The 11,813-nt window shown below is 39.5% G+C and overlaps 1 protein-coding gene across 1 annotated transcript in view; it reads left to right on the top strand.

Annotated features, from left to right (window-relative positions):
* The window catches only part of lypd6 (LY6/PLAUR domain containing 6), a 40,232-nt gene extending 35,005 nt beyond the window's left edge, over positions 1-5,227 (top strand). The window contains exon 5 of the mRNA XM_053626470.1: positions 340-5,227. Within this exon, the coding sequence (XP_053482445.1) occupies positions 340-507 (168 nt within the window). The 3' untranslated portion in view covers positions 508-5,227. The remainder of the gene's footprint in view (positions 1-339) is intronic.
* Positions 5,228-11,813: the final 6,586 nt, after the last annotated feature.

Genomic DNA, 11,813 nt, shown 5'->3' on the forward strand with positions numbered 1-11,813 from the left:
AGTCGTCTTTTCAAACCGCTGTTCACGGAAGCTGAACACGCTCTGATGACTCCGAGGGTTTGCTGCACTCTTCCACATACCTGAGCCCACAGACCACTAGATAGCCATCTACACAGTGGACAGATCTTCAGGAAACAGCAAACACAATCTCTTTTTTTAGAATTTATAGGAATTCAGTTTGATTTTATGTTCCTGAAGCTAATCTTTAAATCTTAATCTTAAATTCATTAAAAGAGCTAGTGCAGAACTTTTATGTGTAGTGTTTGTTTAGTAGCTCACATTTCATTCCCCACGTTTGTCTCTTGAACCTGGTTTGTCCTGCCTAATTTGTCTGTACAGGTGTGCATTTCCTGTTGTGAGGGAAACATCTGTAACATGCCTCTCCCTCGGAATGAAACGGACGCCATCTTTGCCACCACGTCACCCCTGAATGGCAGCAATCGCACTGCTCTGGGTCATACACTACTCCTGTGCTTCGTCTTCATCCTCCTCCTCAGCCACGGCTGACTCTTTACTGTGCAGTGCGTCGTAATGGATGATCGACTAACCTGGTCCTTTGCTTCAGATATTACAGTAATACAATTGTGAAATTGCTTTAAAGTAACACACGGCCCTTCCCGTGGATGTCGGGGTGGCAACATGGATAAGTAGCGGAGGTAATGGCCAGCCTCAAATCACCTTATTGATTAGGGTTTACAAACACTAGCCATTTTAAACACCCTTGAATTCATGGTATTTTAGACCGTTACACTTCTAGTAACAAATTTCAGTGGGACCTTTTGAGCTGAAAAGAACACGAGAGTTACGAAACGGAGGAATAAACAATGGTTTGTGCATTAACAAGAACGATAACTGGGGGCTGTGGCTGGATCAGTTTTTAGTTCAACCTCCTGCAAATGAAGTGTCATTTTTTTTTTCCTTTTTTTTTTTTTTTAATCAACTGTACTACTGTTTTGTTTGCTACCTTTCCTGCGAAAGCATTCTATATATAAGAAGACATTCTTGTCTAAAAGTAGACTTTTTGTAAGTACATTCCTTAATCTAAAGATAAAGCTCAGGCTTCATGAGCATCATGTATTACCCTGTCTAAATGTAGGCCTCTGCCTTTTGCCACACTGAGGATATGGAGGAAAATCCGAGATCATGTTTATGGTTAAACGGAAACAAAACTGTACAGTTTGTGTCGTGAAATATAATTTAGATGTATATTTATTTCTTGTACCATACATTTATGGTAGGACTCTGACACTAAAGCGCATTACATGTACAGTAGGTCACCGCATGAACTGAGGAGTATAAAAAAAATTTTCAATCCACAGTTTCTTTTTTACAGTGATGAATGTTTTTTTTTTTTTCATGAGCAAAGAACAAGAAAAAAAAAGCCTTAATGTGCTGCAGTTATTTATCATTTTTCATTTTGCTCTCACGTGATGTTGTAGAACAATTCATCATCAACTATTATAAAGCACTTGTGTACAGATGTGTGTGTAAGATACGCATGCTGAGTCTTGTAGCGTTTGTGTTACATTTCGAATCTGTTTTTAAGCCACTGGTGGCTCGTGTGGTGTGTGTATATATGGTATATGTGGCCCTTTCCCCTTTGTGTCTGTTTATTTTACGGTCCCCTTCGAAAGTATTGGAACAGCAAGGCGAGGGTTCTGTTTGTTTTTTGCTAAACACTGAATATATTTGGGTTTGAGATCAAAAGATGCATATGAGGTGACAGATCAGTATTTCAGCTTTCATTTCCTGATATTTACATCTAGACATGTTGAACAACTTGGAGCATGGCACCTTTTTGTGGCAGACCACCCAATTTTTAGGCGAGCAAAAGTAATGTAACAGATAGACTTAAAGTAAATAACACATTGTGTTTGTAGACTTCTTATGTATTTGTTCTGCTGCTACAATCATGAGTTACATCATTAATAAAGATTAGTGAGCCTGTTCCAGAAGCAGCCATCCAAACCCAAGCCATAACACTACCTCCACCATGCTTGACCGATGAGCTTCTATGTTTTGGATCATGAGCAGATCCTTTCTTTCTCCACACTTTGGCCTTTCCATCACTTCAGTAGAGGTTAATCTTGGTTCCAGAACTTTTGTGGCTCATCTCTGTATTTCTTTGCGAATTCCAATCTGGCTTTCTGATTCTTACTGCTGATGAGTGGTTTGCATCTTGTGGTATGGCCTCTATATTTCTGCACTTGAAGTCTTCTTCGAATGGTGGATTATGATGCCTTCCCCACTGCTCTGTGGAGGTTGTTGGTGATGTCACTAGCTGTTGTTTTTGGCTTTTTCTTCACAGCTGTCACAATGTTTGTCATCAACTGCTGTTGTTTTCCTTGGCCGACCCATTTTATGTCTGGTTGCTCAGTACACCAGTGTTTCCTTTCATTTTCAGGACATTCCAAATTGTAGTATTGGATATGCTTGTGCAATGGCTCTGTTAGATTTTCCCTCTTTCCTCAGCTTCAAAATGGCTCGCGTTTCTCCCATAGACAGCTCCTTCGTCTTCATGTTAGTTTATCCTTATTAACAACAAATGCAGTCTTCACAGGCGAAAACTAGGGCTCAAACCAAGAGTAGATATTCAGAGCTATTAATTATTTAAACAATCAATTTAACAGGCCACACCTGGGCAGCAAGAAACACCTATCAGTCACAGGTTCCAATATTTTAGATCACCTGAAAAAGTGGGAAGGTTCAAACAACAGGTGCCTTGTTCTAAGTTGATTAACACATCTAGCTGTAAGTATGAGGAAATGAAAGCTGAAATTCTGATCTATCATCTCGTTCATGTTTTGATCTCGAACCCAATTGTCTTCAATGTATAGCAAAACAATAGAATTGGCCTTGCTGTTCTGATACTTTCGGAAGGGACTGTATCTGTGATAGACATTCTGCTGAAGGCTATTAATGTTACTGTGACATGTTACCAGTTCGTCGCTTTATCTGTGAAGTGTCATGAAAAAAAAAAAAAATGCAGTGTTTGCAACTACAGTGTTATTGTTCGTTTTGGATTTGATTTGTTTAGGCAAACTGCCCAGGACTGGAAAGAAGTTGTTTCCTGTCAGAATATAAATGCCAAGCATGGAACGTTTAGTTCCATAAACTGCAATGCTTTTTGACTCTGTAAAACAAAGGGCATGCTACTTACCCGTAGGTAACAGAAGGGCTAACACAATCTCTCGTGTCTTCAGTGTCGCTCAGGTAATCGCGTACCATAGAAGAAGACAGTGCCAGTTACACATTGTGCATAAAACTGAGTGTGCCTAACAGAAAAACCCTGCTGGACCAAAATATTGTGTATGAATCACGTTCTATGTGCTAAGTTGTACGCCATGTTTGATCTTTTTTTTTTTTTTTTTTTTAAAGAAGTTTGTATTTTTTTTGTAAATGAGTGTACATACTTTTGAATATATTAAAGGACACTAAAGGTAAAAAATTTCCCATCCTGTTAAAGCGTAAAGTCTCTTTGAAACCCTATAAGTTGCCGTTACTTCATTGATGAAGATCCATATTTTAAAGAAAAAAACAAGAATGACTAAGAATTATCTTTGAAACAGAACCACTGGAAAAGCTATTTGATGATCACGCAGGTCTCGTTGTCGTCCGTTGTAATGAAATATTCCGCTGCTTTCTGTTCAGCCTTTCCACATACTAATAATTTATTCCATCTACACATTGTGGAGTGAATATATTTGTCCTTTCAAGTTCTAAAGAGCTCTCCACTCTTGAGTTCATAAATATAACCTCAACCAGTGAACCAGTTAACTGTGATTCGTCAGTTCCCGGTGGTCAGATTATGTTGGATATTTTGACCTGCACTGAGATAGAGAAAAGCCCACAGTGTGTTAGTTTAGCAGTCTGTGTCTGCGTTATCTCTTAGTCCTTTTGGCGTGAAAGAAAACAGAGTTGCCCCAACCTCTCTTCCTGCTCTGACTTTGCAGAACAACAATTGAGATGAAGCCTGAGAGCAAAGGTGGTGTGCTGAAATCAATCAAGCTGAAATATTAATGATACCACTGCACAGTTGAATGCTCAAATCTCATTGAAGATCAGAAGATTTAAATTGCTATGGTGAGATTTTACATACGCATGGTGGTTAATTTCTTCTTGTACCAGTAATGCAATTTTAATTATGTTTGGGACAAAAGGAAAAACACCCCACCTGTGAACTTTCGGTTCCTTTCAGAAGCCTAGTCAAAATGTAGACTTATGTTTGGACAGGTTTAAGTCTTGTTTCACGGCCCAGAAGATTTACAGATATTTTTAATTGCTTAGATATGTCCAACAGGATAGAAAGGAGGAACATGACCCGTGTTGTGCTTAAAATCTGGGGTCAAAGGTGAAAACCTGATGCCAATTGTGTTACAGGTGGTCTTTGAGTTGAAAATGAAGTCCACTTTGTTCAATCATGGGCTGTCGTGTTACAGTCTAACTGAGACTCGGATCCTGGATGTTCAACAGGTCCCTATATCCCCATTTTTTTTTTTTTTTTAATTGGATGGTTTGTTCCTCAAAAAAATGGCTGATGGTTTGGAAGAAAAATGTACAAAATAACGCGAGTTAATTTTTTGACGGGTTTATACGAGTTATCTTGTGCACATTATGACCATATTTGCAATTAAGTGTAACCCTGATGTGTTACAATAAACCTGTTCATCTTTCACTGCAAAACCAATGATGGTGCCTGATCTACATCTACATCCAGCAACACTAATCCTGTTTCTTAAGTCGACGTCCCCTGCCAGTCAAAGTCAAATTTCCTCGCCTTCCAGATGAGCAGTAACATGATTTTAATGATCTTGACCTGTTGCATGGCTGGACTTAATGTACCTCATCTGGAGTCCAAAGAATGACCCTTATTGTTTGGCACCATGGCTGCATATCCTGTTCATTTTGGCCATGCTGAGATTTTAAGTACTTCTGCTGCACAGCTTCAGAAGAGATTGACCAGAGATGGAAACAATCACATGCCTTTTTTGCTGTGGGGAAAATCTCAACCGACTGCTTTTGGGGCAAACATAGGCGTAGTTTTGGTATGATACGAGTATGGGTATCAAACATGCATTGTCTAGTACTCAATGGAAGTAACACAAATCCGGTGGTCTTTACCAAACAGTCTACATTTGTTTTCTTTGCGCTTATACACCTGATCCAAGGAAGCTGAGCCCTTTCTAAGCCGATACAGGTGTGTGGAAATGAACAGGGAAATGAACAATTACACTGGGAAGAGTGCACCAGGATACGATTAGGATGCAGTGCCTTGATACCATTAGCAGTACGAGACTTTAGATTAGTGATCATTGGTTTGGAAAATAATGCATAAATAAATAAATACATCATACATTGAAGTTTGGTATCTTTTTGGTGGAACTTGATCATGGGGTTAGTGGTCCTTCAGAGAACACTGTGAATGTATAATTAGAAATCACTTTGCTTGGTAAAACCTAAGCAATGTCTGTGTCTGTGCGGCATATCCTACATAACGTGCCATGTTTGTTTCCAGAATGTATTGCAATTTAATGCATATTGTAGAATAAACTAGTAATTAATATATATATATATATATAATATATTAGAGCCACTGAGAAGACTGACTCCAGTAACATGTTCAGAAATATAATCCAAGAAATGTGTCTGGGTTTTTATTCCCTTCATGGGCTCAAATGTGTAGCTTTTTTGCAGTTTTTTCATACTACTGCTGCTGCTTTGCATTTAGACTTTTTAATGTATCCAGTATTGTTTGATTAAACTCATAATAGTATCCTGTTAGTGAGTAACATTGGACATATGGATGACAGTAGCACACTGGGTCACATGTACACAGTCTGTATGTATACAGAAACTCTGAAAAAGAAATAGGTATCTAATTAGAATTTTGCCAATCTACTCAACCTGCTATAGTGTAAAAGAACGGTTGGACCTCAAGGACCTGAACAGGAGAGGTCACTATGTGATCGTGTTGCTATTTCTCTGCATGCTGCAAATACAATGAACAATGCTAAAACTATATTTCCCTCAATAAAACTTTGTATTGAGGTAAATATAGACATCATGTGACCGTTATCAGTGTGAGAAGTTGAAGGGTGGAGGAGACTCAGACAGTGTGACTTATGGGGTGCAGACGAAGCATGATGTAAGTGTCAGTGATGCAAGGATTTCCATCACAGGGGCAGTAAGTGTCCCAGAGGCATTAGAGGAAGGCCTGATGGAAGGTTGGTGAGATTTAGAATCTGTGTGTGTGTGTGTGAACTATAAAAGGTCCCACGATTTATAGTGTATGTCAGACCAAAAATAAAGCCATTTTTGGGCTCTTTCTGTAGACCTCCATGATCAAATTGGGTTGCGAAATAGATCTGGGCAAGGATATAAAACCATTTCTATACCATTGATTGTTCCCAGGAGCACAGTGGGATCCACCATTGTGAAATGGAAGAACTCTTCCTAGACCTGGTTGTCCCGCCAAACTCTGTAACCTGGCTAGAAGTGCCTTGGTCAAGAAGGTGACCAAGAACCCAACAGAGCTTTAGAAGTCCTTTGGAGAGATACCTGTCGGAGAACCTACTGAAAGGACAACCATTTCAGAAATTCTCTATCAATCAGGCATTTTATGGTAGTGTGGCCAGACAGAAGCCACTCCTGAGTGAAAAGCATATGGCTCTCAGACTCTGAGAGCAAGTGAAAAATGATTCTCTGGTCTGATGGAGCAACAATAGACAATATGATCACTATGGTGAAACATGGTGGTGGCAGCATAATTCTATGAGAATACTTCTCAGCAGTAGGGACTGGGAGATTGGGCAGATTCTTCAGAGGTTCAACTTTTAACATGATAACGACCTGAAGCATACACTGGAGTGGTTTTAGGACAAGTCACTGAACACCCTTGAGTGGCCCAACTAAAGCCAAACATAGCCCCACAGAACATATGTGGAGAGACCTGAAGATGGCAGTTCACACACGCTTTCCATCCAATCTGACTGAACTTCAGAGGATCTGCCAGGAACTTACAGGAACTAAATACATTATGTATTTATAATAAATACATTATGTGCAGAATGTACAACATTATAATAATAAAAATTACAATACATGTATGTTTCACATTAGTTTAGCAATCAGAAATTTGAACAGGACAATTATGCTAGCTGAAATTGTAATTAAAAAGTTCAAATTGAATGCGAAGTATAAAAGACCAGTACAGCTCATTTGCCACAGTGTTTTTTTTCTTTCTTCTATCGGCTTCTCTAAACATCACCCTCCTCTCTATAGTATCCGTAAGCAGTTCCAGGCTTTTTGTTGTTTGCAAGCCCTAATCCACTCTTTAATTGAGCGAAATTCTTGCAAGTGAATGAGAGCGCTAACAGGATTACCAAGCAGATCACACAGAGCTGAATGGAAAGGGTACACAGGTCATGGTAAAGGCCTGAATTATGTTCAAGACCTCGTTGAAGGATCAACACAAAATGCCAAGCTGTTCTGTATAGACCCCTGCTATACTGCTTTGCATGACTGCTTTGGATGACGGCTAAATGCTAATTACTACACCAGACACCTTAATCACATACATATTGACTCGGGATATCTGAGGTGAACGGGTTGTAGAGATTTTAACTTCTAAATATTCTAATATTGTGTTATCTTCCTGCACTGAAGAATCATTAGTGAAGCATTAGTTCTGGTTCAAGAACACTACAGTGGATTTGCTCATCAGTGTCTTCTATAGTAAGGTACAGTGCGATATACTGTAGGTATTTTGCACACATTGGTGGTGCAGTGTGAGCTGTCCTGAATGCCATGGACTTGCATTCAATATGCTTTTGGATGCATGAGCTTTGGTGCGTTCTTATATCACTGGTTAAACTATGATAAAGGGCAAAAGGAAAATTCTCCCACCACCCAAGAACAACAGGGGCTGGCACTCCGGAGTCACAGCTTGCCAGTCAATCCGAGCTGCTCTCTGAAAACAGGAAAGCACTTAGAGTTGAGTTATGTGTATGTTCCATTGTTCGGAGAAAACCTGTGACACCAGGCTCTCCTGTTCACGCCGGCATATCCTGAATATCACTGAATCTACAGAGTAACAGTAACAAGCGCCATCTATTATTTAAAATATTAATGGAAATTATGCAGAAACAGGATCAATTTTGTACAAGGATTGGTACAAAAGTGGTAGTGAACTTGCTTTTTGAGTTCTATGAACTCAAGAATGGTATACGAGTAAATGTAAATTAATTTGATATTCAGAAGAACTGTTTTTCAGAAATTGATGCAGTTTAGTCAAATTATACAGCACCTTGGCCATTTTATACAATAGACCCATAACAGAAGTTCATTTATATACGAAAGTATACAGTTACTAACTGTAGGCTTGCTGTTGCTATGCACGGTGTGTGTGCCATCCTGTATCAGATCGGTCAATAGAAAGGGACACCACTGACCTGACGAAATGATTTGGATAGTGGATGATTCTCAGCGCAGCAGTGGCACTGAAGTTGTAGTGTATACAGTAGGTGCAGGTACAGGTGGAGCGGTGATGGTGATTTTAAACACTTCAGTGTTACTGCTGGATTGAAACAGTCCATAAACCAAAAGTATCCAACTAATAGTGTTGCTGTGGTCAGAAACTGACATTGATGTAGGACTAGAAACTATTAACGTCAGTTGCCTCATTGTGTATGTCTTCAACAAGATCTTGTACAGTACTTTGCTAATGTAAACCCTCAAAAACAGTTCTAACTGACTTATTAGAACATATAGTGGTTAATACTAATAAAGTTTCGAACCCCCAACCCCAGAGGTGTGAGGCAACAGTGCTAACCATCGTGCCCTCATCACTCTTTCACACATTCGTGTTTGGCCTAGGTGTATCGGGAGCCTATCCCATGAACACGGTGTAGATGGAGCGCCATGCCCATGCAGCCATGTGGCAGAATTAAAAGTAAGGAATAACATACGACAGACCGTTATATGAAAATGCACGGTTGGTGTGAAAGCGCCAGACATAAAACTTATAGCTGTTTACTGTAAGAAAATGACTTTTCCATGTCCAGAACAATCTGACTGACCGTTACAAAGCACTAACACTGGAGACTCCTTCCATAACTGTTACATAAGCAACATTTAACAGAATACTTCAAAACCAACACACACAAAAAACACTATCAGTGATTGTTTTAATTTGTAAAAAAAAATAAAATAAAATAATAATCAGTTTATTATTTGTCTTGTGTGTGAGTGTGTGTGATTGTGTGCCCTGCGATGGATTGGCACCCTGTCCAGGGTGTACCCCGTCTTGTGCCTGATGCTCCCTGGGATAGGCTTCAGGTTCCCCGTGACTCTGAAAAGGAGTAAGCAGTAGAAGATGGATGGGTGGATGGATTATTTGTCTTAGATCTGCTATACAAATCCCTGTGAATGACCCGTTACTATAGACACGATAACCTATTAGAAATATTAGATAGTGCTTTTAATATAAACCTGCGTTATACAATTTTATATGGGTTAAGAATGAATGGGAGATAGAAGCTTATAATACTAAGGTTATAGCTTGCTTCTTAATAATATGAACCCATGCACACATTGTTATTCTTCATGCATTATGTAAATTATTAACCTTGTATCTAATTTGACACTGTATATTTGAATATACCGGCTTAATTGTTTGGGATTTTTTTTAAACAAATGTTCAACATTAAATATCCATTCTTTTGTAGGCATACCCTGAAGAAATGCTGAACTTCTGAATTATTCAGATCTCATGCGGGCTAACAAGCAGGGTGCCTGACCTAGATCTCTAACCTCAATTAAAAATGAATGACTCCCATTTCTTATGTGTGTTCAATTATTCAGGCACATGTGTGAATGCATTAGAGAAGGCGTGCAGTCCTGGTGATCTTCCTCCAGCACTAATTTCACATGCCCGATCCATGTTAGTCAGAGCTTGTAAAAGGACCTGAGTGTTCGATTCAGGTGTCATAAAGGTTGAAACTAAGTTCATTAAAGGCAGAGATCATAGTTTCTCTGGAAATACTTGAGACAATATTTGTCTCCTTTCCTGCTATTGTTGGCTTATTTTCTTAAGCGAATGACCTCAATCAAAACTACAGCTCAGCCTCAAGACCTCTCTGAGGCCACACTTCCATTTATTATAGCTTGCAGTATGGACAATGGATTTTCAATATGGGTGGTGAATCAAAGGAGTATAGTTTTGTATGAGATGAGATTTGTTTCAGTGATTAAACATTTGAAGACACACCAGATTCTTTTATATGACCACCTTTCTGAGATTTGGAGCAGTGTGTCTGACTCTTGTGTGTGTTGTGGTCATATTTCAGAAAGAAAAATCAACCTTAATTCAGCTTCTCTTCCAAAATGCTGATTTTGTTGAATCAGCACACCGGTTATGATTTTATTTCCTGTTTGAATCATCCCTACTTTGTATTTGAATGCCAGACATAGAGAGACGCCTTTTTATGGCCGTGTGACAAATTCGACAAAGACAGGAACTGCTGACGGACCCTGAGCCAAATATGATCACCGCAACAGCCAGGCAAGATGACTCAAACTAGATGAACAGTTACATGACTGCGTGTGTTCTTTAGTCTTTCAACAACAAAGCTACTGGATAATACTTCCCTGACCTGTGGCTTTGCCAGACAACGGGTGTCTACCTCATCCAAAACTGTACTTTAAATGTATTAATTTAGCAGACGCTTTTTTCCAAAGCGACTTACAAATGAGGAAATACAAGCAAAGCGATGTATCAAGCGGAGAACAATACAAGTAGTGCTACCATACACGATCTTTTAATTGAGCTCTAGAGAAGCAAAGTGTGCAGAGTAGAGGTGTAAGAGACAGAGGAAGTTTTTTTTTTTTAAAGGATAATGTGGGGTTGGCGTTTTAGGGGTTAGTTACGTGCTCACGGAAGAGGTGGGTCTTTAGCTGTTTTTTGAAAATAGTGATAGATTCTGCGGTCCGGATTGAGGTTGGAAGTTCATTCCACCACTGAGGAACGGTTAGTGTGAGTGTTCTTGAAAGGGACCTTGAGCCACGCTGAGTAGGCACTTCTAAACGTCGGTCATTAATTTGCAGATTGTGTGAGGGAACGTAAGCTTTCAGGAGAGAGTTGAGGTAGGAGGGTGCTGTTCCAGACAAGGTCTTGTACGTGAGCATCGAGGCCTTGAATTTGATACGGGCGGCTACAGGAAGCCAGTGGAGGGAGATGAAAAGGGATGTGATATGGGTTCTTTTGGGCTGGTTGAAGACGAGGCGTGCTGCTGCATTCTGAATCATCTGAAGGGGTTTGATGGAGCTGGTTGTGAGGCTCGAGAGTAGTGCGTTGCAGTAGTCCAGTTTTGATATGACAAGAGCCTGGACTAGTATCTGTGTAGCCTGTTCGGTGAGATAGGATCTGATTTTTTTGATGACTAAATTTGGAAAAATAAGACCTCAATTATCAGACTTTATGCACTCCTTTAAGTAATTTTTAACCATCCCTGTGGTCTCATACTGTTTTCTCACTCCCTATTCCTCTATGCACTTAAAACTGTGTATCCCTTACGTCACCTACTCATTTTTTTTTTTTTTTTTTGGAATACTGTGTAAGTTCTGCTCTTGAGCCCCGAGGTTTAAAACTGGCCATCAACTTTTACTTGACCTGATAAAGTATTGGAAATGCCATGAGATGGAGATGGACGGGATAAATAATAATCACAGGTCAACAGTGATGTGTTCAAAACAGGATTCAGAAATCAGTCCATAACATTTATGTATGATTTATAAACTCTATTGCAAATAAGCAA

This window comes from Ictalurus furcatus, chromosome 6 (assembly GCF_023375685.1).
Source record: "Ictalurus furcatus strain D&B chromosome 6, Billie_1.0, whole genome shotgun sequence".
Lineage (NCBI taxonomy): Eukaryota > Metazoa > Chordata > Actinopteri > Siluriformes > Ictaluridae > Ictalurus > Ictalurus furcatus.